The 23,518-nt window shown below is 43.6% G+C and overlaps 1 protein-coding gene across 4 annotated transcripts in view; it reads right to left on the reverse strand.

Annotated features, from left to right (window-relative positions):
• Window positions 1–23,518, reverse strand: part of DCC (DCC netrin 1 receptor) — a 618,393-nt gene that overhangs the window by 38,315 nt on the left and 556,560 nt on the right. For all 4 annotated transcript variants that reach the window (XM_072860253.1, XM_072860252.1, XM_072860251.1 and 1 more), the window contains 5 exons: window positions 23,312–23,419; window positions 19,754–19,948; window positions 14,313–14,345; window positions 4,190–4,255; window positions 1,698–1,860 (listed from right to left, as the gene is read on the reverse strand). In XM_072860253.1, the coding sequence (XP_072716354.1) occupies window positions 1,698–1,860; window positions 4,190–4,255; window positions 14,313–14,345; window positions 19,754–19,948; window positions 23,312–23,419 (565 nt within the window). The remainder of the gene's footprint in view (window positions 1–1,697; window positions 1,861–4,189; window positions 4,256–14,312; window positions 14,346–19,753; window positions 19,949–23,311; window positions 23,420–23,518) is intronic.

The following is a 23,518-nucleotide window of genomic DNA, read 5'->3' on the forward strand; positions in this document are numbered from 1 at the left end:
GTATGCATCTCTCCAGGCAGGTCAGAAACAAAGTAATTCCCACCAGCAACCTCTGTTTTGAAGAAGTTCACCGTTTTTCCCGTTGTGCTAAATTTAAGATCTACTGTTTAATTTTTATTGCCCTATATTTTCCCCACTTTCAGTGCAGAAACGGTTGGTTTAGGGTAACTTGGGTGAGATTCACCTGCCCATAGTATAGACATTTAGAAGTGAAACAGCAAATCCAAATCCACCAGCTTCACATTTTTTTCATCAATGGACAGCAATAAGCATCTTCAGATGGCAAGTCTTCCGATGTCTTATTCTTTGAAATTCTTCACTCCTATTCCTCTCCAGGGGCTAGAGAGGAGGTCAAGGTTGATTAATTCAAACTCGGACATTTACGTTTTAGACACCTAATTCTGGAGAGATGAATCTTTCTATTTGTTTCTCTTTCCTGTAATTCCCTTTCCCCTGTTAGAAACGCAAGAGAGCTCCAGCCTTGATTCACCAAACACTGCTCAGAAGAATTTCCATTGCCTTCACATGATGGCCTGATTTTCAGGTGTTAAGCCTCACAATAGAGGCAGATTTTCAAATCAGTTCCTCATTCAACTACCCCAGCACTCCTAAAAGCACGAGCCCTTACTTTTCTGCCTAAATGAGAGCTTCCTCATTTAAAAAATCTACCCTCAAATACCCATCTTTAGAGAAAGCACTTCCCCCGGTGACTGTAAAACACGACACGCTGCCATCCGCCGGTGCTCGACCAGCCCAAAGCCCATTTCAGCAAACGTGGGAGCCGTTTGGTCCCCCAACCGTCCCTTCTTTCCTCGTGCCGCACTTTTTTAACCATCAGTGCAAACCAATGTAATAGTGGCTTGCCCTTAGTGCAAACATTTATCATTCTTGTGGGCAAGCTATCATTAAACTTTCTCACGTCCAGTCTTTCACAACGGTATAATAATACAATGAAGTCACAGTAAAATAACGACTAGCATCCTAATTTTCAATTAATTAAACGTGTCAAGCCCTGTTTCAAACCCACCTCTAATTTCCCACAAAAACTGAAAAAAAGCTTTGTGCTTTACGCTGCTGCCCTTTTACAGCCTGCAAAGAATCCTAAAGATTTTTTCCCCGTAATTTTCTACAGACTTTTTTTTTTTCCTGAGTATATGAGAATTATCCGGAGAAACAGTTGTTGATGCCTTTCACTGGAAGACTTTTGGAGCCAGACTGTCTGGAGAGGATAACGTCCTCCCAAAGGTTAGCAAGTGAGCAGTACTGTCCGTGTTTCTCAGCTGTACAGGTGCAGGGCTGCTGAGTCAGAAAGCCCGACGGCATCGCCAGGCACAGACAAATACTTTTATTTTCCCTTTAAATCAATGGAATTGATTCTTTCCTGTGTCTGAATTATACCTGGCGATATAAACAACAGAGAACTGTGCATGGCAGACTTATTTGTCAAGGCTGGCCATGCCAGGGGTACTTATTCTCCACGGTTTTCTCTGCAGCCTGGGGGACAGGGGACATTCACCACTCACCAGCACTGACCAGCTTCCTCAAGCCCACGCCTCCAAAAACTACCAGAGATCCAGAGCCAAAATACAATTCAGCCCCAGCACCCCCATCCCCACAGTATGAACGTTATTGCCCGTATCTCTTTTGAAGCCGAGCGTCACTGCCTTTTCCTGCCAGCCCGCGATTCGAGAACATACTTCCTCTGCTGTGCCGAGGAGCGCCTGGTGCAGATGACGGCCACCACCACCACCACCACCACGGTGATGACGCCGATGGTGACGACGATGATGACGAGGAGGTTGCTGTTCTTCTGGGGTGTGACGCTGCCGTGGGGAGGGTGCATCTGCCCGATGGGAGGCTCTGAAAGAAGACAGACGACGAGGGGATGGTTAGGGCTGGATTGGCTCCCCTCCCTCTTTAGGAGCCACCCATAAAATAAAACACATAAAGCCTGTCGAGGTGCCGTGAATTCCTCTGAAAAAGCAGACGGAGGCTACAGAAGGGTGTCATAAAGAGCTGACATTTATGTCTCGCTGCATTTCAGTGGCATAGCAAACAGGAAAATATTTAAGCAGCAACGACTTTGCATTTTCTGGGTGTTAATAACCTGATGTTGGGAGTCAGTAACTCTCAGCTCATTTTTACTATTATCAGCTGGAAATGGAAAGACAGGGACTATGGATTTTTTCTTTATGGCCCGTATTTACAGGCAAATACATATCTCATGTATCGGCCAACCTGAATGCCCGATTCATTTGTCAGTACCGCGTTCACCTCCAGTCGGTCTCACATCACATTCTATTTCATTTATTTACACTGACCAGATCCCTATGCAACACTCGAGCAGGTTAAGGGCTTAATCTTTTGAAGTGATGAGCTTCCTTAGTTTCAAAGCAGCAGCAAGACTGGGGCTGAAAATAGCAAAATTTCTGGTGTCAAGTCCCGGTCAAACCGACTTCAAGTGGTCACTTCAACAACATTTTCCCTATTGCACTGGGACTAGCACAATTTCTGTTTTTATAATCTTGTTGGATAACGCCTCTATTTACACGGCGTCGTGTAAATAGTGTAAATAGGCGTCGGGCCATACGTTACAGACACCTGCACAAAACAGCGAGTAATCCTTTTGCTCTGTCTGCTAAGGCAATCTTATAGGCATCCTATAAGATCACAAACTCACAAACCCCAAAATATCTTTCCACTTAGGCCTGGAGAAAAACGGAATATTCGGTGCAATGGGATGCAAAGGGAAGAGCTGTGCAATACAGCACGTCCAAGATTTCAAAAGAAAAGGAACTCAAGGGTTTTCATATGGCATCAGCCCCACAACGTCCCACGTATAAACTAAACAACACTTGTCTGGGATTTCGTTTTGCCTTTAGTACAACCGAATGTGAAAAGAAAAAAGGACAAATCTTTCCAAATAACAGTTTCAGTTAGCGACAGATGTAATTTAATCGTAATATTCTGCCTTGGTTTTCTGACCTGATATCCTTTCTTTACTTAACTAATTACGCTATTTAAATGATTTGCCCTTTTCTCATGGCTTTTTCAGGCAAGTGAATAAGACAAGCAGCTGCGAGTGCCACCCTTTCAGCATTACAACGGTCCGGTACAGCCATCCCAAAGATTTTGGGGTTTGGTTTTTCATTTCCATGCTCACTGAAAGGCATTGAAGGAATATACCACATAAAACACAGCGACTATCAAGAAAAACATAATTCTTTCTCTCCCTACCCTTTCTTGCAGGCCCTGGAAGCTCTCTTTACTTCTCAAAAGTCAGGTTTCCTATATTTATGATGAACTGCTACAAAGAGCAGGAGAAAAGCTAAACCAGTGGTGTGTTGGCTGCAGCAAAGTAGGACAGAAAAAGGCAACAAAATTTTGCATTCCCTCCTTGTCTTGACTGAGGAAAATAATCAGTGTGAGTTAATCACCTATGTGCCTTGTAATTATTTTGTACTTCCAAACCTTACTTGATACCACCTTTGAGGGAATCTTGTCTGTTGTTTCATTCAATAACGTGAGATGACAATGCTTCGTTAGATAACGGAGATGGGGTCAGGAATAAGAAGTTATTGATAGCGTATCTACAGCCCAGTTGGCACTGCTTAGGTTCAGTTAATTTTGGTTAATCCACGGGTTTCCTCTCACATCTTCCTATTTTAGGGCAGGATTAATTAATGAAAAAATGGTATTTCCTGCAGAAAGCTTACATTGAAATATAATAACGTAAAACGCATTTGACAATTCTTTTTTAAGCTGTTATTTTTTTAGACGCACTCCCATGGCCTGAGATATAGCTCAAACTTCTCTTGCAATAGGATTATCATACCCAGCGACACACTTTTGGGAGTACTGCATCAGCTGGAAATCTGATGGGTCGTTTGGGGATCAGCTTTAAGAAAGCCAAACCAGAATATACGGTGTCCTGACCCTATTTTTTGTTAACGTTTCTGGTTAAACCTACTGTCTGGTTTGCAGCAGGTATTTTGCACATGGATGGGATTTTCAACAGCTGAGAGAACTCTTCCCTACAAAACAGCGAGCGTGTGACCTGTGGGCACGTTGGGTGGCTTCCCAACCATGAGAGAGAGGAATGAGAGAGCACTAAAGAGAAGAAAAGTAGGAGGTTATCACCAAAACGGCACTTAATTATGGAGCATGGTTGGACGGAGCCTGTATTTACCGTTCAGACTGCTCCTGTCGATCAGGTTGGTGTCCACCGGCCAGTAGGACCCATCCCCGTGACGACCTGTTGGCGGAAAAAAAATGCATCAGAGACGGTGCGACAGCTAAACCAGCAAAGTCAAGTTTGTTGCTTGAGACAGCGCCTGCCTGACAACGTTGAAACCATTAAATGGTGCGGGAAAAGTCATCCCATATGTGCTGGGGAAAATCTGTCATCAAAGCAGGCTTTGGAAAGCAAGCTGAATTTCAGCCCTTTGAGCAGCTTGCCTTGTTCTGTTGGGGTTTTTTTCCCCCCTCCAGATGTGCTCGTTAGAGTGACAAACTAAGGCGCGATGGCAGCATCCGTCTGTGCCCCCTCCACGGGTGACAGCAATAATTCAGACAGCTGCTTTTGCACACAAGCGGCTGGAAGTGCGGCAGAGGGACGCTGCTCTATGGAAAATCGCGGGCACGTTCTCCGCCTGCCAGGTGGCTTTCCTCCTCTATTAAGCAAGCTTTCTTTAATTCATTTTCCCGCTTGTGGAAGCACACTTGTGGAAATACAACTCCACAACTGCTTGGTTTTTACAAAAAGATCGCCTCTTTTCTAACCCTGATGTAAAAAAAAAAAAAAGAAAGAAAAAAGAAGGGATATGATTATTATTCCAAAAATGTTTTGGCCGTTGAGGCAACATTTGGACTCCAAATTAATTATATAGTAAAATTTGAGGTGTTACTTTTTTCCCTCTGCTTTATTTTCTCCTATTTATTGGCTTTGGGCTACATAGCCGTGATGGTACGTCCATGTTTCTGCCAAGAGCTGCACCTCTGCTTCCTCATGTCCGACAGAAGGCGAATCGCTAACGTTGGTAAAGTCCTACCAAACTCCTCTTCATCTCTACCGGTATGGGATTGAGCAGCCAAAGACCATGGCAGAAGTGGTTTGGGGTAAAAGCCGCTCTTCCGGCAAAGACCAAGCTTCTACCGACAGCATGCTCTTGGTATGGGCATACTGCGCTACAGCAAAGCCCAAAACGTGGCCATCTCGCTCCTCCAAAGCTAATTATTTTTTTCATTTCAGTCAAACGAGCTTTCCCAGGTGGCACAGCCTCGGCCAATGCAGAGGTGCTCTGCTGGGACAGTGGGTCAGGGAAAAGACGTCTTCCCCCGAGACGGGCAGAGGCTGCCGGGGCACCACATCGACACCGACTGCGTAAGACCCCTGGGCACTATATTTTTTGCCTCTGCCATCCCTTAGGTCAGACAAATAGTACCCGGGGGTGGCTTTTGGTTGGTGAAAAGATGATGTAAAAATTCTGAAAACTTAGTGCAGGGCAGGGAATTACCAGGAATTATTGCCGATAACTTCTGCATCAAATGACCACCGTCTACATCAGATCTCTTGGCAGATTAGCAAAAAACCCCCACGTTTTCTCACTTTCCTGCAGTTGTTTGTTGCTGCTCTGCACTGTGAAACAACTGCCATATTCCTCTCCAGAGGTACTTGTATTTCTGTGGATTGCGAAGAAATTCACGTGCATAACTTTGTCTACCAATTTGGAAAGTATTTTGTGATGAATGGCCCTAAATAAATGGAAGATGATTATCATCAGAAGAGACTTCAATGTAATCATCTTTTCAATCAGCATAATTGCACAGCTACAACAACTTCATCCCAAGAAAGCAAGGTTGCAAAATGTTTAGCTGTAAAAGCAGACAAAATAGAGATAAATGTAAGGTATATAGTAATTCTGTTTACTAAGGTGACACTCTAAAGCAGTCCTATTCATAGTACTACTCTGCAACGTGTGACTACGTTGTGACCCTGGGGTTATATTGTGCTTAGGAAACTGGGTATCTCCATGGGACATTGCTAAATGTTACTAGTTTTTATATTTAGCCCACACTGAAATGTCTTAGCGGGAGCCCAACACATTGGAAAATTTAATCAGGATATTGGAGACTTAAAAAACCTAACCCTGCATGACCGACTCTGGAGTTTAGCACTTTTTTAATTAACGTAAGAGCACTTGTCAAGGCATTATACATGACATTTTCATTGTAAAAGTATTCGTGTAATACTTTTACATTTAATTTCTGGCGCTAATATGGTGACTGGCACCTGGGGATGCCATTTATTTGGGATGGCTGCAACACGGAGGCAGCAACCGGGGAAAGGTTCAGGCTATGCCGTCCATCTCGGGGGGGGTTCTTGGGCTAGAAATGTTTCTGAAACGATTTACGTTTTAAGACCATGCCAAGACAGTAGAGTCTTCCAGTTTTACTCGCTGAGGGTAACTCTTTCAAAAGGCCCAACTTCTGATCAGAGGCAATTTCACTGATAAGAGACAGGAAAGCAAAACAACTCTTAACAAACAGTATTTCAACAACAGTTTGTCAGGGATAGCCAAGATCGAGTTGATGGTAATTCGGCTCTGTTCTGCTATTAAGACATACAAATGTTATTCAATATTTGGATAAACCGGGAAATCTAAGCACTTAGGAGATGGGAGGTAAATCTCTGATGCACTGTAAATTTTTTTATGTTAAAGGGCAGGTAGGGCTTAAATCCCTAAGGATTATCCATGCTCTGTTCCAAGCCAACACACCTCCACGAATCATTTCTATCTCTAGCTTTCACTCGGCAACAGTTTAGGTTATATTTCCCTTTAAAAAACTCAAATGATGTGCAAGAGCATTGCCACTCCAAGGCTATCGCTTCGTTCAGTTTCAAGGTCTCAGGCTTCGACGACCTTTATTATAAACTAATTTAAAAAGTAAGCTAACCTGTGCTCTTCCACTTAATCTTCAATAGCTTCACTGCACTCGTCTGTTCGCACTGACCGCGCTATTGCTGTTGCTCTCCACCTCCTTCCCTCTCCATCTCCTTCCCAAATCCACCAGCAGGTTTCTTGCCTTGAAGAAGACAAGTACAAAACTCCCGTCCCACTGAGTTTAGAGGTAAAGCCTCGGTGGCAGCCAAAAAGTCACGTACAAGGTGGGCATAACTCAACAGACACGTCCGGATCTCATTTGGGCTTTTTTGGCGTCAGACAACGCAACTTCCACCTGTCTGCAACTTCCACCAGTTTCCAGCAGAGATTTTTTCTTTGCATTATTCCATCTTTTGGAGCAAAGCATTATAAAATCTTGACTAATCAGCTGTTTCCTTGAGAACTTCCTTTTTAAATGGAGGTTAAACAGTCTTTAAACTTGATTTTTAATGAGTTGTATTAAGGGTGGTAACATACTTTCAGAGGTACCAAAACCTGCATCCATATGAACCTACATATCATTTCTCACCTCTCACTTCTCTGTTTAACTTCTGTTTTCCCCCAGGTCTGTCTTTCAAATGTTTCAGTAACTCAAGCCTTTCTCTGAAAAAGCAAATCCTTTTCCCACAACTGTATCTCAGGTGCCATCATACAAAATAAACATTTCAACTTGGTCTTGTCAAGGCAAAAAAAAAAAAAAAAAAAATCAAGTTGTCGGTGACAACAACAGTTCTTCATCCTCTCAGGTCTCCAGCACTTGGAAACTGGCCAAAAAAATCTGTCGTCATTTTGCTGTAAATGTTTCTCCTTTTTCATGCTTTACTCCAGCAGCTTCCTTATTTGCAAACTTCAGGTATCCCCGCACGGCACGGGAAGATCGGTAGATGTTGAGGGAATGCTCTCTCCTTCCAAAGTGCTCACTGCAAGCCAACTACCTGAGCTGGAGGGGGAATGATGCTTGCCGTTATATTGTCTGGCTCAGACAATATACGGAGCAGTCCAAAATATTCTCATATGAGACAGCAGAGACTGTAAGTGATATTTCTTGCCCCATGGGTGTCCCCAGGGAGGTTCAAGCACGCAAACGAAGTCATTGGGAGGTTCAAGCATGCAAACGAAGTCATTGGCTCTCACAGCCAACACAAGCTGTCAGGCATACAGTGCCATCAGAAAAGCTGCTCTTCTGTTTCCACGGAAAAGCTGAGCTCCCTAAGTTAGTTATGGTGCTGAGCACTCGGAAACCTGCTCCAGGATAGAGCAGAAGATAGCAAGTTGCTTTCAGGGGGCAGCTCTAGCTTGCTGCTGACCCGCAGCCCTCCTAGAAACCTGGTGGAGTAAGGAAGCTCAGACATAGCAGAGTAAAAGCAGAGTAAGGAGGACGGCTGAAAAGAAAGGGGCCATGGGAGCTTCTGCCTAGAGCAGACACACAGACATCTGAGAAAAAGAAAACATCCCCCTAGCACCTTGTTCCAATTCGGTGTCATCTTCTGGGAAGGTCGAAATACAAGTCAGAAGAGAGAAAGGTTGAATAATACATGTTATGCAGTTCAGTATCGCTCCAGGGGCTGCTCTTCATCCTGGAAGATGGACACCAGTTCAGCCTGAGATGGGTAATGCTGTGCTGGCCCACCCAGCCAGGAGGAGGAGCAGTGGGTCACACGCTGACTTCAGAAAGCACTGAGGTGAGGATCCATCTCCATGTGCATTCACAAGTTCCCTCTTTGGTCAGTGACGAGAGAAGGAAACCTCACAACCACGACTGAGAACCTGCTCATCTTGGATGGGGTTTTTGAAGGTACCCACCTCTCCCCATTGACCACACCATATGGCAGACTTTGGGATGTACAATATTAGCTTTCATCGCTGAGGTTCTGCATCCACCAGCATTTAAACGAGTCAGAGCATGAGGACTTGTGCCTCCTTCCCATCCATGGTCAGCACCTGATAACGCAGGAGACACCCACGTTGTCCTGCTGACAGCTGAGGAGCTCAGTGAAGGCTGAAGCTCTTATTAGCAAGTCTAACTTGGAAGTCTGCTTATCAGCAAGTATAAGCTGGCAGACATCTTGGAAAGATGCTGGGGCTAGGGGCAGAAATGCAAGATTAGGTGAACAGATACCACAATACCTGTTGATTTTCTAGTCCTTCTGTTTCAAGTGCATCCAGAGATAGTTGTCTCAACTACGTCTCGGTGTAGCAGGAAACCCAACCAATATGCAGGAATAACCCTTCTTCTTTAAATTTCAAGCATGCTTTGCCTTCTGAGATGCCTCCCATTTTTTGGACCTTAAGAAAGAGTTCCTACACCTGCTTGGTAAACATAGCCAGATGACAGAATTTAAAAGGCTTTTTTTTTTTTCCCCAGAAGAGGTTATTCCAATAAATGGGATACTTCTTGTTTCTTATCTCTAGCGAAGAGCGTTACAGACCACTGCATTACTTGTTTAGGAAGCAGCTCTTTGAAAAAGATCTGAACTGCTCATCTTTTCACTCCTGCTACACTCAAGAGTCTGCAAAATAGCTTCAGAACCAAAAGCCCGGAGCCATCAAAAGCTTTAACATAAAAAAAAGAGGCAAACTTGATGCCTTCTGCAGTCACAGTATGAGATAATGTGACTGTTTTGGGGTTGATATCAAGCTGTAGATGTACCAGCAGCCGTTTTCACCCTGGAAGGCACATGCAGAAAAATGAGCACGGGGAAGTTTCAAACCAGCAACACGCCTGCAAGGATCCAACGTGGCAAAGGTTGAGCTGCAGAAAGCCAAATTCCAGGCATGCCTAGACTGCGCTTCAAACCCTCTTGCTCTGAAAGCTGAAACAAGCGGTGCGCTGTTAACTCACGAGATGCAGAGCACCGAGGTGTAAAATAGCAGGTCCATGATCACGTACCCGGTGTTCATCCCCTGTTCAGGAGAGGCAAAGTCCCCCAGCACGATTTGGAAAGCCTTCCACATGCCACCGGACTGGATGCAAAACAATGCAGACCACCGTTTTCCTTGGGATTTGGAAACAAAAGCTGTGGATTTCTTATCTCGGATGATCTTCTCCATGGGCTTTTTGTGGAGCCTGGATATGGTCACTGGGCCTGCTCCAGGCATGGGGAACAGGAGACTTCCTGCTGGCCTCACCATGGCGGTAAACGCTAAATCTGAACTTGTAAATATCCAGTTTATGGTTTAAAAAGAGTAATGCCATATAAAAAAAAAAAAATCGTACCCGTATTCCAAATGTAACAGTTTTCCATAGTGACATACGAATCTATCTAGGCAGTTTATATGACCCATTTAATGGGAGGTACGTTTTCAGAAAACAATTGAACAATCAAAATGTATTGAAATTTCGTAAGATAAGGAGAATCATTTGTTCAAAATTGTGTATGTTTCCTTTTATCAAAATTTACAGGGGATGTTATAAAACATTTGTAGTCCAAAAGCAGAAATCGGCTTTTTTTGCTCTTGCAGAGATCTAATTCCGATGGCAACACCTAACTGTTGACAAGTCCTATATTGACAAGATACAGACTAAAGAATTTAATATTGTTTTATCAAATGGAAACTGGGGCAAGATAAACCCCAACGAATTAATCTCTTCTTTGCCCATTTTGCCTCTATAATATTTCAGATGAAAATCATAAATAGAGTTTTTTTAGACTCCAGGAAGCCTCTACCACAGCTCATCTGAAAGCAGCTTGCCTTGTCCCACGTGCATAAGGTTTGTGGCAAAAATTCTCTCTTGAGCATCTGAAACTGTAATATTATTCTTACTTTTATATTACCATTTTTACTACTTTTGAATATGCCCTGCTCTACCAGTTGCATACAGGCAAAATAAAAATCTGAAAGGAAGCTGACGCATTTATGGGCTTGGCACCCACTTCGGATCTAAGGGCTCTCTTGGGAAACGTGTGATTTGATTCTCAAGATGCCAATGCTCCTCTTCTTGCCCTTCGGATAACAGAGTTTGCACCCTTGGAGCATTACTTGCATTTCATCAGCAGGATTTCTCATTCCCTGTCAGACAGCTGCGGACCAAAGCTTCCAGAAGACGGGACAGGACGGGCTCAACTCTGTCCATCACTCATGGGCAAGAACGAAGTAAAGGAGGTGAGGTATCTCCTGCCTCCTTCCTCTTCTCAGTGGTAGCCCCTTCTTGCAGCGGCTGGGCTCTGCTCTCCCAGGGAGTTGCAGCAAGAGGGAGCACATTTGCCCTGACCAAGAAACCTCTGAAGTTCTCCCTAAACTCTCCTCTCCTCCCTATCTCCTTTTTTGCACCTAAGGAAGGCAGCGGTTGTACCGTCCCTTCTAGCTGACCCCACATCTGGGACCTTCAAAGCTCTACCACCTCATGCCCCAAAACCTCGGCGTCTCTGCCCAAACCCCCTCGCATGTCCCACACCCTCTAAGAATGCTTTCCTGCCACGTAAGTGAATTTTGCTTCCTGAACTCAGGAACCACGAGCCGGCGTTAGAGACAGATGACCTACCAGAGTTAATTCATGTCACTCAATAAGAATTGCATTTGTGGCAGAGATGGCCCTAAGGGCCTTGTCCAAAGCACAGAGTAATTTAAAAGGCTCCCACTGACTTCAGTAGGCGTTGGTTCAGGATGATTAAAGAATTAGCTTTGATGATTACTAAGGCAAATGAGCTTTTCGAAACTTTGACTTTGTTTGGTTTAATGCTTGTGCTTCGAGTGCAGTTACAGTGAGACCTGGCCCCATGGACTTGTCTTTAACAGAGCTGCCTAAAGATCAAGGGAACGCGAGGGAAAGACCTCCGACTTCATCTTATTAGAATTCATCGAGGTAATGTATAAATGACAACTGAATTTAGATATCAACAAGCCTATGGAAGGTGCAACAGAAGGCCGAGAATTTCTCCTCCTTATGTACTACAGTCCTCAAGAACGAAAAAGCAGTGTATTTCAACTACCCAGGCGAAAGACAGTACTAGGAGTGACCGACTGTGTTTAACTCATGCTCTGCATACCTGCTGACCTCACGCTAACCTCATTTCATTTTTGCAAGTTATTTGACTCAAATCAAATCAAAAAACCCCACCATACCTGAAGCTACTCGGGAATTCACAGGCTAGGGCTGCAATCCCAACACGCGGTTACCAGCCTGGGGATATGCTTCAGCCAGACATCAAGTGGTTACACGAGACTGGTTGAAATCTTTCCTGTTTTAAAGTCTGTATGGAGTCCTGTTTGCTAAATAGGTTGCAAACACCGTTCAGGCTGTACAAGAACAATGAATTATTCTGGCGGCAGCTTTCCCGTCGCAAGGAAAACCCTAGCAAGGGGCATAGCGTTCCCAGAGGGACACAATGCACAAAAGGAAAACGACCCAGACCTCTTTTTTTCCGTGGTAGTTTGAGGAATACGTTTTCACCTACCATATACAGCGTAGCTGCACTTAATCTGTCATGCTTACTTACATCTCCCTATTAACTAAACTACAGCACAAGGTGGGATAGGCAGGTCTCTCTGCAGAGGATCTGATTCCTTCTATCCTTGTGATGGACGTAAGTTCACCACTGTACGGAACACAAAAACGCTTTTCCACATTTCCTATATTTTTTTTTCCCTCCCATAAAGCATCGCAAAAGTAGTACATAGAGCATCCAACAAATTCTGGATTTTCTGCAGCGTTACATGGAAAGAAGCAAGCAGAAACTCTGCCAGAAGCCTGACACTGCCTTCACAGGTATCTGCTTCACGAGCAGAAGATGTGGGACAAGCATTGAGAAAGAATGGACCATGTCTGTAGGAGCGGTTGCCCTACGATAGCTACAGCAGGTTATGCCTGGCAGCCTGCTGTGACTCTGGTGCTGGCTTTGCCACCGGAACTCACGATCAGCGGAGAAGGCAGATGCTCCACGTGCTATGCCATGAGGTCCATTAAATGCACTACAGTACGGCCACACAACCCTACGGTTATGCTGGAACGCCGCAACACGCTCAGCGAAGAACTAAACCACAAACTCTACTTTCCATCCAGCCTTACGTTTTTTTCCCATATATATTTTTTTTAAACTGAACTTGACACTTTTTCAGTCCTTCTTACCACGTAATACCTTCTGCTGAAGCCTCTCCTAGGTATTTCCAAACCTGCCTGAAAACATTGGAAATGCAAATTTGAGAAAAATATACTGACAATTTACTTTCAGGCTTCTTTGTAACCTAACACTTTTACCCTTTAAAACCAGTTTTTATCTATTCAAACCTGACATTTTCAATTTGTGCGTGCCGTGGCGCAAAAAATCATACCGAGCTAAACCAGCTTTTAATTTTATAATTTGTATACTTCTACTGCTTTCAGCAAATCCTATGCTGAAATCAGAGGGTGGATTTCCAAAACTGGCCGAGAGCGGGTCTCTCCGACGTGCTGCCTTGCTGCGGGACTATACGTGGTACCTGGTACAAAGGAAAATCCTAGTGAAGAAATACGCTCTGGGTTACCTCCAGGGATGCTCCAGGTCAAAGTAAAACCTCTGAAAGGGCCTAGAGTTGACTTTGATCTTCTAAATAACGCTTTCTTGTCTTCCCTAGGAATTCCCTATTGCAGGTTAACTCAACTCGTGATATTGGGGTATTTGAAGCAAGGGATTTGAGGTTTACACCTCACTTTGCTTTTTAAACTGGTGTGAAGCGAGAGTTCAAATCCAAATAAACCTCCCGAGACCAGGCCTGAGTTTTCCAAATGTTACCGGGACTGCTTCCTTGGGCAGATGTCACATAAAGGTACAATGCTCTAGCTGTAATTGAAAGAAATACTTAGGAATAAATAGGTCTAAATTTTAAAAAGGGGAAAAAAAAATATCCTAGCAACAGACTTCACAAGTATTCGAAAGGAGATAGGAGCAGAGGAACTGTGACTAATCAGACATATACGCATATTTGGAAAACGTAATGATAATGCCTTGAAAAGTTGACTAAACTTTGCTATTATTAAACAGGAGCTGCTGGTTTGAGAGAAAAGATGATTTATCATTTCTCACTGTGAGGCTTTTGAACTTTAATCTATAACCCACGAACGGGTGCAAGAGGAGCCTGGAAATTATGCTGAGCTTAATTATACTTAATGTGAATTATTCAGAAGTGCAGCAGAGAGACTAAAAATTTATTTCATACAAAGAAGCTTGACATTTTAATTGGTCCTTCAGAAAAGAGACAAAACAATTTCCTCTCCCGAAAATTTACATCTTCCCCATCAAAGCAGCAGCCTCAGCCGAGCAGAACTTCATTAACAAGATTAATTATCACGCCAGCGTCTGCCTCATCAGGTGTGCAGCCCAGGTGAAAGCCCCCTCCCCGGCGTGGCCCCGCGGCTCCGGCAGAAAAGGCGACAGATTGAGGGCACTGTACCTTGGTCGTTAGCCATTTTGTCAGGGTGCTCGACTGCAAGAAAGAGACAACGTCATTAGAGGCTGACAGCTCCTCGTAGGCAAGCCGACGCATCGCATCAACTAGCGCGTTAGCCCGCGCCGCGGGCGGATGGTGCGAGAGGACGGGATGGGTTTTACTGTTCCCTTTTCTCAGGGAGATCCTGGAGAACCGAGAGGACAAACAGAATCATAGAACCATAGACTCACAGAGCATCTCGGGTTGGAAGGGACCCATAAGGATCATGGAGTCCAACTCCCTGCTCATCGCAGGACTACCTAAAACTAAACCTTATGGCTAAGGGCATCGTCCAGACGCTCCCTGAACTCTGGACACAGGCTGAACCGTGCCTTATATCAGAGATTTTCACCGAGTTCTTCCAAATGCAAAACCTTCACCGCAGCATTTTTTTCATTCTCTTGTTCTTTTTCGGTATGATCTGGGAAGTTTAATTAAGCAAGGAGGGAAAGAGAGAGAGAGAGACACTGCTTCTTTAAATAATTACAGTCAAATCACCTACAAGTTGAAAGCTCAGTCTGACTTACATTCTCATTGTTTCAGCTTTTTACAAAGGGGTTTAAAACTATTTACATGTTTTTGCATAATAACCATAAAAGATAGCGTGATCTGAAGTGCACCAGACAAGACTTCAAAATTCAATAGATATATTAAAAGCTTTCCTGCACAGCTACAACTTCTGACTATTTCTTATATGGCTGAGGGAATTAAACTTTCCTCGGATTCATAAGTAGCTACCATCGTAGAGCATTAACCAGTCCTCTGCTTAATAAATTATGCAAGAATCTTAAGTACAGGAAATCAGGGGAAAAAGAAGTGATTTGGCACATGAATCTGGAAGTCAAATAACCACTGCCTGCAGGTGCAGAGCAGGCTGCTCCCCTCGCTGCTAAAATCACGACAAAGCCTCCTCTAGATCGTGGCATCATGCTAGGAACAGACGGAGGTACCGAACTAGCAGTAATTTTCATTTACAGACACATCTATGAGCTCCATGCCTGTGGCAGAGGGGGAATAGCTCCTTCGATGACCCCCAAACCCTCGGTTCATTCTTTTTTTTATTTCCCCTCTCAGACTTTTTCACGTGGATGCAGAGAAGCAGGGCATGTGGAGCACATTGCCTCCAACTTTCCAGAAATCGGTGAGCCTGCGCTTCCCCACTGAGCCACGCTTGGGTTATCACCTTTCTTTTAGGACAAATGCCTGCGTGAAAACGTGAAACCTTGGTCACGACTACAGCTACCTCCGTCCGAGCGCTGATGCCACGTAGACGCTGCCCTGGCACCACTCGGCGCTTGTTGCCTTCTCCGGGCGACGGAGGAGGCGAAACCCCTGACACCTCCAGTGCCATGCAATGCTGCAGCCCGGGTGGGTGATATCTGCTTCTGGCAGGGCAGGGGGGTTCACGTTTGGTGCCGGTTATGGACTGGGATGTGCTTGTTGGACCACGACGCCAAGGCAGCATTAGAGGGCACTGCGGTGCTAGAAATGCTGCCCCACAGCATCCTTGCCAAAAAGGGGGGTCAAGGGGGGGACCGGCATCGTCTGCCATTTCAGGGCTCTCTTAGAAATGGTACAGTGGCAACTTTGAATCTGGTGTCCTCTAGAAAGCCCATGAATACAGTTTTCCTTGCTCATCTTAGCATGACGGGAATATCTGAGAGTGTACTGAAGCTCAGCCCATGACCTCTTCCTCCCTCTCTCCCCTCCTTACTGCTCATCCCTTTAAAAACACATCTGATCCACTGTTTTATTCACGCTTGCCGTTATGTCTATAGGTGCATTACCAGGCAACTTTTTTCAGTTTGCATGTATCGCCGTAATGTTTTGTGTGATTCCGCTAAGCAGAATACTAATTTTCTGTAATTAAAGGAGCTCAGCACCCAAGGAAGGTCTGTTTGTCAATGCTGCCTGAAATCCAGAATAGGTATGGCTGAGCAGAAGCAAGCATAAGCACATATGGTAAGTGCAGTTCTGAGATTTGCTTGTTTCTGTAATGGATGGAAAAAAAAAATCACTGACAAGTTATTTAAACGAGTGAGGAAATCCTCCTTCCTGTCTGCCTGTCACCAGTTCGTTCATTCACTCTGCAGTTGTCACATGTCAATGGGCAGTCGCAAAGAAATTTCCGACTATTTCTTTACTTCTATTTCTTTACTTCTTATTTTACTTCTGTTACTTAATACCTTTCTGAAAATTGATATGCCATGAAAGTAATGTAACCTCGAGAGTTGGAATTTAACTTCAGGGGCAATCCGTGACAGTACACTGCGAAAGGCTGCAAAATACACATACTATTTGGGCACTCTCTGCTTCTCTGCCGTATGCACATATACATATGTATAGATAATATTTACTGAAGTCATCTAGACTCAGTAAGGAGTAAGAAAAACCCTAGTAACGACCTCAAATTTTGGCCCAAATTATGGAACAAAAAAAAGGTGGGATGTTCAACCCCATTTTATCCTTCTATTCCAGGTCCCTAAGAATGCGTGTGTCAGATTCGTCGTGCTTTAAGTGATAAATTTAACCAGCCAGAGCATAAAAAAGCAGATCCTCAACTGATGTAAACTGTCGTAGATTGACTGAAGTTCACGGTGTAATGACAATTTCCATAAGCTAAGGATTTGCCCGTTTGCCTGTATATTATCATCAGCGGAGCTGAGGTGGAAGAACATAAACTCATTGCTCGGTGGTAGTGTTATTTACTACTAAACATATCTCTTTCTCACAGATCACTACGTTTTCATTAGTAAAGGAAAGTCACTACAAATACTCACATCGCAATTACAACGCGAGTAATGGCTTGGGCTCCTTGGAGGAGCTTTATGCGCTATAACGTACGAAGCGAGACAGTGGGCGACTTCGTGGATCTTTGATGCTTGTTTAGTTCCTCGTGATTTAAAACTCCCTCTGATCAGGACATAGATTTGCCATCAGAGCACAGACGAACATATGGCACATGCACAGCTTCTGTTAATAATCATTAAGGGCAGGAAACCAACATTTTTGCATAATTCAGAATGCACTCAAGACTTCAGAAAGTCTTTTCACCTCAAGTGTAGGGAAAGATTTGTCAAAAAAGCAGTTGAATATTATTGAACATGACATATTTAGGGTGGATATCATTAAGTATTCATGGCAGGGTATTAGACATAGTCCTTGTAGGCTATTACAAGATGTAACAAACATATAAATTCATCTTTTTGGTATCTGTTGATGCTGTCTGATCTAGAATTCATTTCCCAAATGAGTTTTTATGGTACTTTGTGTAAACATTACAAAGTAGGTGATATCAAGTGCATTAATCTTTTGGTTTAGCTAGATATCTGGGTCTCTATATCTTCTCATATCTCATTAGTCTGCAGTTATTATATTTTGATGCCTTGACTCATTTTAAACTCAGTCTAATAGACTTCTTCTGCTTGGCACAAATTGCGAGCATGAAATTAAGTTGGCACCATCCGCTTGATAGAGATGAAGCACCCGCAAAGTGCTATCTCTTCACATTTCATGGCAGCGGAGAATGAATAATCAGGATCTTCCCAATAATTCATTCAAAGTGAAACATGACTCGGACAAGTCAGTCCTGCAAACCTGGGCAGGTGGTGATAAGCTCCGAGCAAACTGATACAATTTTTCACTTTTTTTCTGACTCTTGCTAATTCATGAAAACTGTTGTATGAGGCTTTTCACTCCCAGCCTGAATGGTCGATAGCATGCTTTAGAGACATTGGTACCAGTGAAGCAAGAAGGGCAAGCTCTCTGGCAGTGCTGCTGAGGACACTGGCTCATTCAGTGAGCCATTTTAAACTAAGGGAGGGGAGATTTAGACTGGATTTAAGAAAGAAATTTTTTACAATGAGGGTGGTGAGGCACTAGAACGGGTTGCCCAGAGAGGTGGTAGATGCCCCATCCCTGGAAACATTCAAGGTCAGGTTGGACGGGGCTCTGAGCAACCTGGTCTAGTTGAAGATGTGCCTCATGGCAGGGTGGTTGGACTAGATGACCTTCAAAGGTGCCTTCCAAACCAAACCATTCCATGATTCTATGATTCTATGATTCTATGATTCTAAGACTCATTGAAAGCCTTCCTTAATGGCTGAAAATGGAGTTTCCCCTCCTTCCCTCAGAGGCAGCAGCAAAATTTGCTAGTCACGTGAAGGTTTGCTGAAAGACAAACTCACATACAAGCTCCCACCAAAAAACCAAACAAATCCCCCAAAGGGAATGATGTGGGGTTGGGTGTCACCCCTTCCCTGCAGTCATGTTGCTTGGCTTCTGCACAGCTCGCGTTAAATGAAGTCACTTAGAATTGATTAAAAAGAGGCTTGAGCGTCAACGCCAATTCCCAGCCTCTCAGGCACAGGTTTGAGTCTGAATTTCCCTCATATCCCTCCAGTCGTGATTTCTCAGGCCCAGCCTGCGTCCAGTTTTAATTACCTTCTGCCCAGATGTTATTTTTATATACAAATCCCTGGATTTTCTCTAGAGAAGACACAGCGATAACGTGCTCTCTCATATGCCCTCCTTCTCTCCTGGAATAGGTTCGCTGTTTATGTCATTTGAGTTTCTCATTAATTACACGTCTTTTTAAAAAGTAATTTCATACCTTTGTGCAAATGAACGAGTGACAGTTAAAATATAAGGAGCAGAGCTGCGGCAAGCACACTGCTTCCCACTCATGGTAATATTGCTTACATCTTCGTAACTAATAAGTTCTGGGTCGATCACATCAGGGCTTCACACAGACAGGCAGCGGGGAAGAGAGACGAGGAATATCTCTCCACGTTAATTTGAAATCGAGTCTGATGCAAGTGCAGACCTTTGCTGTCATAACCACATCGGTGCTGAAATACCAGCCAAAAAAAAAAAAAAAAAGGGTGCCCCTGTTTTGCCTGTTCCTTCTCACTGGTCACTAAGGGAGAGGGATCAGGTATGAATTAGTTAATAACAGGTACTGAAAAATCTCTGGAACAACTTTCCCCCCCTGCAAAGTCAAGTTGCGTCTCAGTTTGCTGAGTTTTTTAATCATCATTTGGCATGCCTGCTCTGTTGATAGGAGCGAGTCATTACAGGTTCCTACAGTCACCGGAGGATCCAAAATGAAAAGGGACCTCCCTCGAGAAATCCAGTCAGATCTAATTAGCTTTATTATCGATGGTAGGAAGTTAGGTGGTGTCAGAGTGCCTTCCCCCAGCTGACTGAATCTAAAAATGTAGTTACTGCCTCATTATGTGGTTTACTTTTGTCAACTACTGTATGTAGCGTTTTGCTTTTATCTCTTGATAAGAGTTTCAAGTAGTAGGATCTCTTCTGGCTGACAGGGAATTAATTGCAAAGCCCCCACAGAGGCATTAGAAAATTCTACGTATCATTAATATCCAGATGACACAGATCCAAACCTTTCAGCGTCCGGAAGAAAATAGGATCGGAGAGGGGCCCCACTCCCTTGGCGTTGCGAGCTTGGATTCTGAAGTAGTAGACGGTGTCCAGGTTGAGGTCCGTGATCTGGTGGGTGAGCCGGTCGCCAGTGATGGACTCCATAACCCAGTCATCAATCGGAGCATTCTTGTCCAAAGTATAGAAGAGGATGTAAGCTGAATAAACACAGTCTCTCAGTTAGTACTGCAATCAAATTTTAACATGCTTCCGTTACGAAATACATACAAAAATCAGATTTCTTAAAAATCGGGGTTTTCTTTTTAAAAGCAGGGAGGGCAGGTCTCCGATCAAAATAGCTTTGAGGAATACACGTTTGTCTATTTTTAGAACAAAACCACAATTACAGTATTCACGGTAAGAAATATAGATTTAACAAGCATAAAAATAGGTAGCACACATTAAAAGGCTGTTACAAGTGAATTTCTCAAATTCAGGTGCACCGTTCAGTCTGATAGCTGCCATAAGCTATAAAATATAAGTCTTTAATGATTCAGTGCTGAAATAAAACTGAACGGCATTAATGATACACATCAATTACTGGGTGCTTATGGGAAGCCATGCAGTATTTCTTGGCAACTATAGGGGAAAGCATTTTGGGGAAAAGAATGAAGAATTAAAAATTTTGCTAACTTAGAGTACTACAATAACTACTTACCACTGAATAGAACTTTGAAGTTTTAGAACTTAGAGAGTAGAAGGGCCAGTGTTAGGAACCGATAATAGTTTGTAGGAATTACCTTGCCAGTAAACGAAATTTTGGGAAGAAGAAAAAAGCCTGTAAGAAAGGCTGAGAAGTCTGGCACAGCCTCTGTGCCAACCCAGCCTCAGCTGGGGACCTGCAACACCAGCCTCTGCCTAAATTTGAAAACATTTTCTTTGGGTTTTTTAAAATTTTTCTTTCTCCCCCCCCGCCTGAAAGGCTCCCTGGCAAATTAGTCATATGCAAAAAAACCCCCAGTCTACGTCCAGTCTTAAGTGCTGTGCCGCAGGATTGAGCTACTGGAGCAGAGACGGAGCAGGTCTTCCAGACTTCATCTTCGTGCCTGGATCCAAAGTTACTACAAAATCGGTGTAAGCCTTATTAATGCTATGTCCTGGGTTCAGCTGAGATAGAGTTAATTTTCTTTATAGTGGCTGGTGTGGGGCTATGTTTTGGATTTGTGCTGAAAACAGTGTTGATAACACAGAGATGTTTTAGTTGTTGCTGCACTGGTCAAGGATTTTTCAGCTTCCCGTGCTCTGCCAGGGGCAGAAGAAGCTGGGAGGGGACACAGCCAGGACAGTTGATCCAAACTGCCCAAAGGGCTATTCCATACCATATGGCGTCATGCCCAGTATATAAAGCTGGGGAAGAAGAAGGAAGGGGGGACATTCGGAGTGATGGCGTTTGTCTTCCCAAGTAACCATTACGTGTGATGGAGCCCTGCTGTCCTGGAGATGGCTGAACCCCGCCTGCCCATGGGAAGTGGTGAAGAAATTCCTTGCTTTGCTTTGCTTGCGTGTGCGGCTTTTGCTTTCCCTATTGAACTGTCTTTATCTCAACCCCCGAGTTTTCTTACTTTTGCTCTTCCAATTCTCTCCCCCATCCCACCGGGGGGGAGTGAGCGAGCGGCTGCGTGGTGCTTAGTTCCTGGCTGGGGCTAAACCACGACATGCTATTTCCCTATTCTCTTCTGAAACAAAGACGCTTTGCAAAACTCATTCCATGTGAATGGTTACACTAGTCATAGACAAGCAGTGTTAGGATGGAAATGATATGGTGGGGAGGGGTTTGCTTGCTTGTTTTGTATTATGGGATTTTATTTAGTGGCTTGTAGTTTGGGGTTACTAAAGCAGTTTCCCTGACCATGACATTGAAATTAAGATATATACAAAGTTATGAAACTATATATATGTTTCTCGAATTAACACAAATACGTTCGCTCAAGCAGGGATGAAGGTTTTGTAGGGATGAAGATTTTGTAGGGATGAAGAATTTGGTTGTTAGGGACATTTCTACTCTCCACAAGGAGTTCTTTCCTCTGCTTGATATTTCTAAGAAACATTTGACCACATACGCAGTAAAAAACCCCTGCGAGAATCATTCTTCAACCAAGTGCTACAAGAAAGAAGTTTGTCCATGGATGTCAGGGGACCCAGTCTGCTGTCAGGTCTGAATGCTGCTCTCGATGGAAAAACTCTATAAAAGTTGCTACCACGGAGTCATTTCACACCTTGGAAGTCAGGAAAGCTTTGATTTTATTTTGTCTTTTAGTCATAGGGAATCAGGACCATTAACACTCATTTCAGCGTGTTGTCCATCAGAATGATCGTTTCTTCTCTCTAACGGCTAAATTAGGTTACTGTAAACTAACCATTGCATTAAGCCATTCTCCTCTCGGACACGGTCACGGATTGTAAAGCGCTGATGATAATGTAGAGTGAAATTATACACAGTCGTGCAAGTCTAACCTAGGAATCGTTATTGCTGGGCGATGTCCACAAGGAAATCTCTCCGTATTTAATCGGTAACATGAAGTGGGATACTTTGCTGGTGTAACTCACAACCGCTCATCTGATGCCAGTGAAGCCCTTGCTGAGTTACAACCGTTAGAATCTGACCCGGGGCTCTTCACTGCTAACGGCTCACACGGGACGTCATTCTGAAGCATTCTTCCTCTTACATTGATACTTCTCAATGCTTCAGCAGCGTGGTGCTGGGATTACTAGCAGTCCTGGTGACGTAGGCACGCTTCCTCCCGCACAAAAATACATTGTAGAACTGGTCTAACCCAACTGTTTGTCGCACTGTGAACGTAACGCGCGCGTTTTTGAAGATGAGCAATATTTCTCCTAATAACTATATGCCTCTGAGATGTCTATTAGCAGACTAAAATGACCATTTAAATGCAAACTCTCAGATAGAACTCTACTATATTTTTCAAACTAAATTAACGTTAAAGGTTGGTAATGGATTTCATAATTAGGCACTAAGGTTATATGCAATATTTTGGAAAATAAAATCTGTCATTGTGAAGCATCTATTAAGTTCAGTTCTTGTCAGTCAATATTAGGGTTTTTTCCCTGATCATCATTGCCTTAAATTGTTATTGTAAAGTTAAATATCTACCAATAAATTCTCCCATTATGTGCTGCACCGAGCAACCTATCATTATGTATATTATGTATTGCATTATTGCCAACGTACTTATTAGTAGTAATTTCTAATTATCATTGAGCAGCACGTACCACAAAACCTTTGCTTAGAGTGCTGCATTTTTAAACTTCTATTACTGCTCTTAGCATTTAAAAATAAAAGATGTACATCCTCTGAGCTCTTGATCTTGCAGCGTTCCTAACATTGCCTTGAATCCTAGACCAAGGTGGCTGATAAAAGTAAGAGAAAATAAAATAACGTCAGATCAAATAGTGTTCTAGAAAAAAACCAGAGACGTTTGCACAGAAAATAGGGAATGAAAGCAGCAAATGATCAGAACGGTAAAATAAAAAGGTGAATGCAGGATAATGTAAATGTTTACCAGTAATTTTTCCATTGGCTTCCAACGGCGGCTGCCAGCTGACAATGACGGCCCGGGGCTTCCCTTCCCGTGTAATGACTGTCAAATCCTTGGGAGCAGAGGTTGGAGCTGGAAATAGTGAAAATAATTGAAACCAGAAGTTATTCACCTTCTTTTGAATTCCCTACACACCGTAGCAGGCATGAACCACTCAGTAGGCATTTGCTG

This window comes from Ciconia boyciana, chromosome 4 (assembly GCF_034638445.1).
Source record: "Ciconia boyciana chromosome 4, ASM3463844v1, whole genome shotgun sequence".
Classification (NCBI taxonomy): domain Eukaryota; kingdom Metazoa; phylum Chordata; class Aves; order Ciconiiformes; family Ciconiidae; genus Ciconia; species Ciconia boyciana.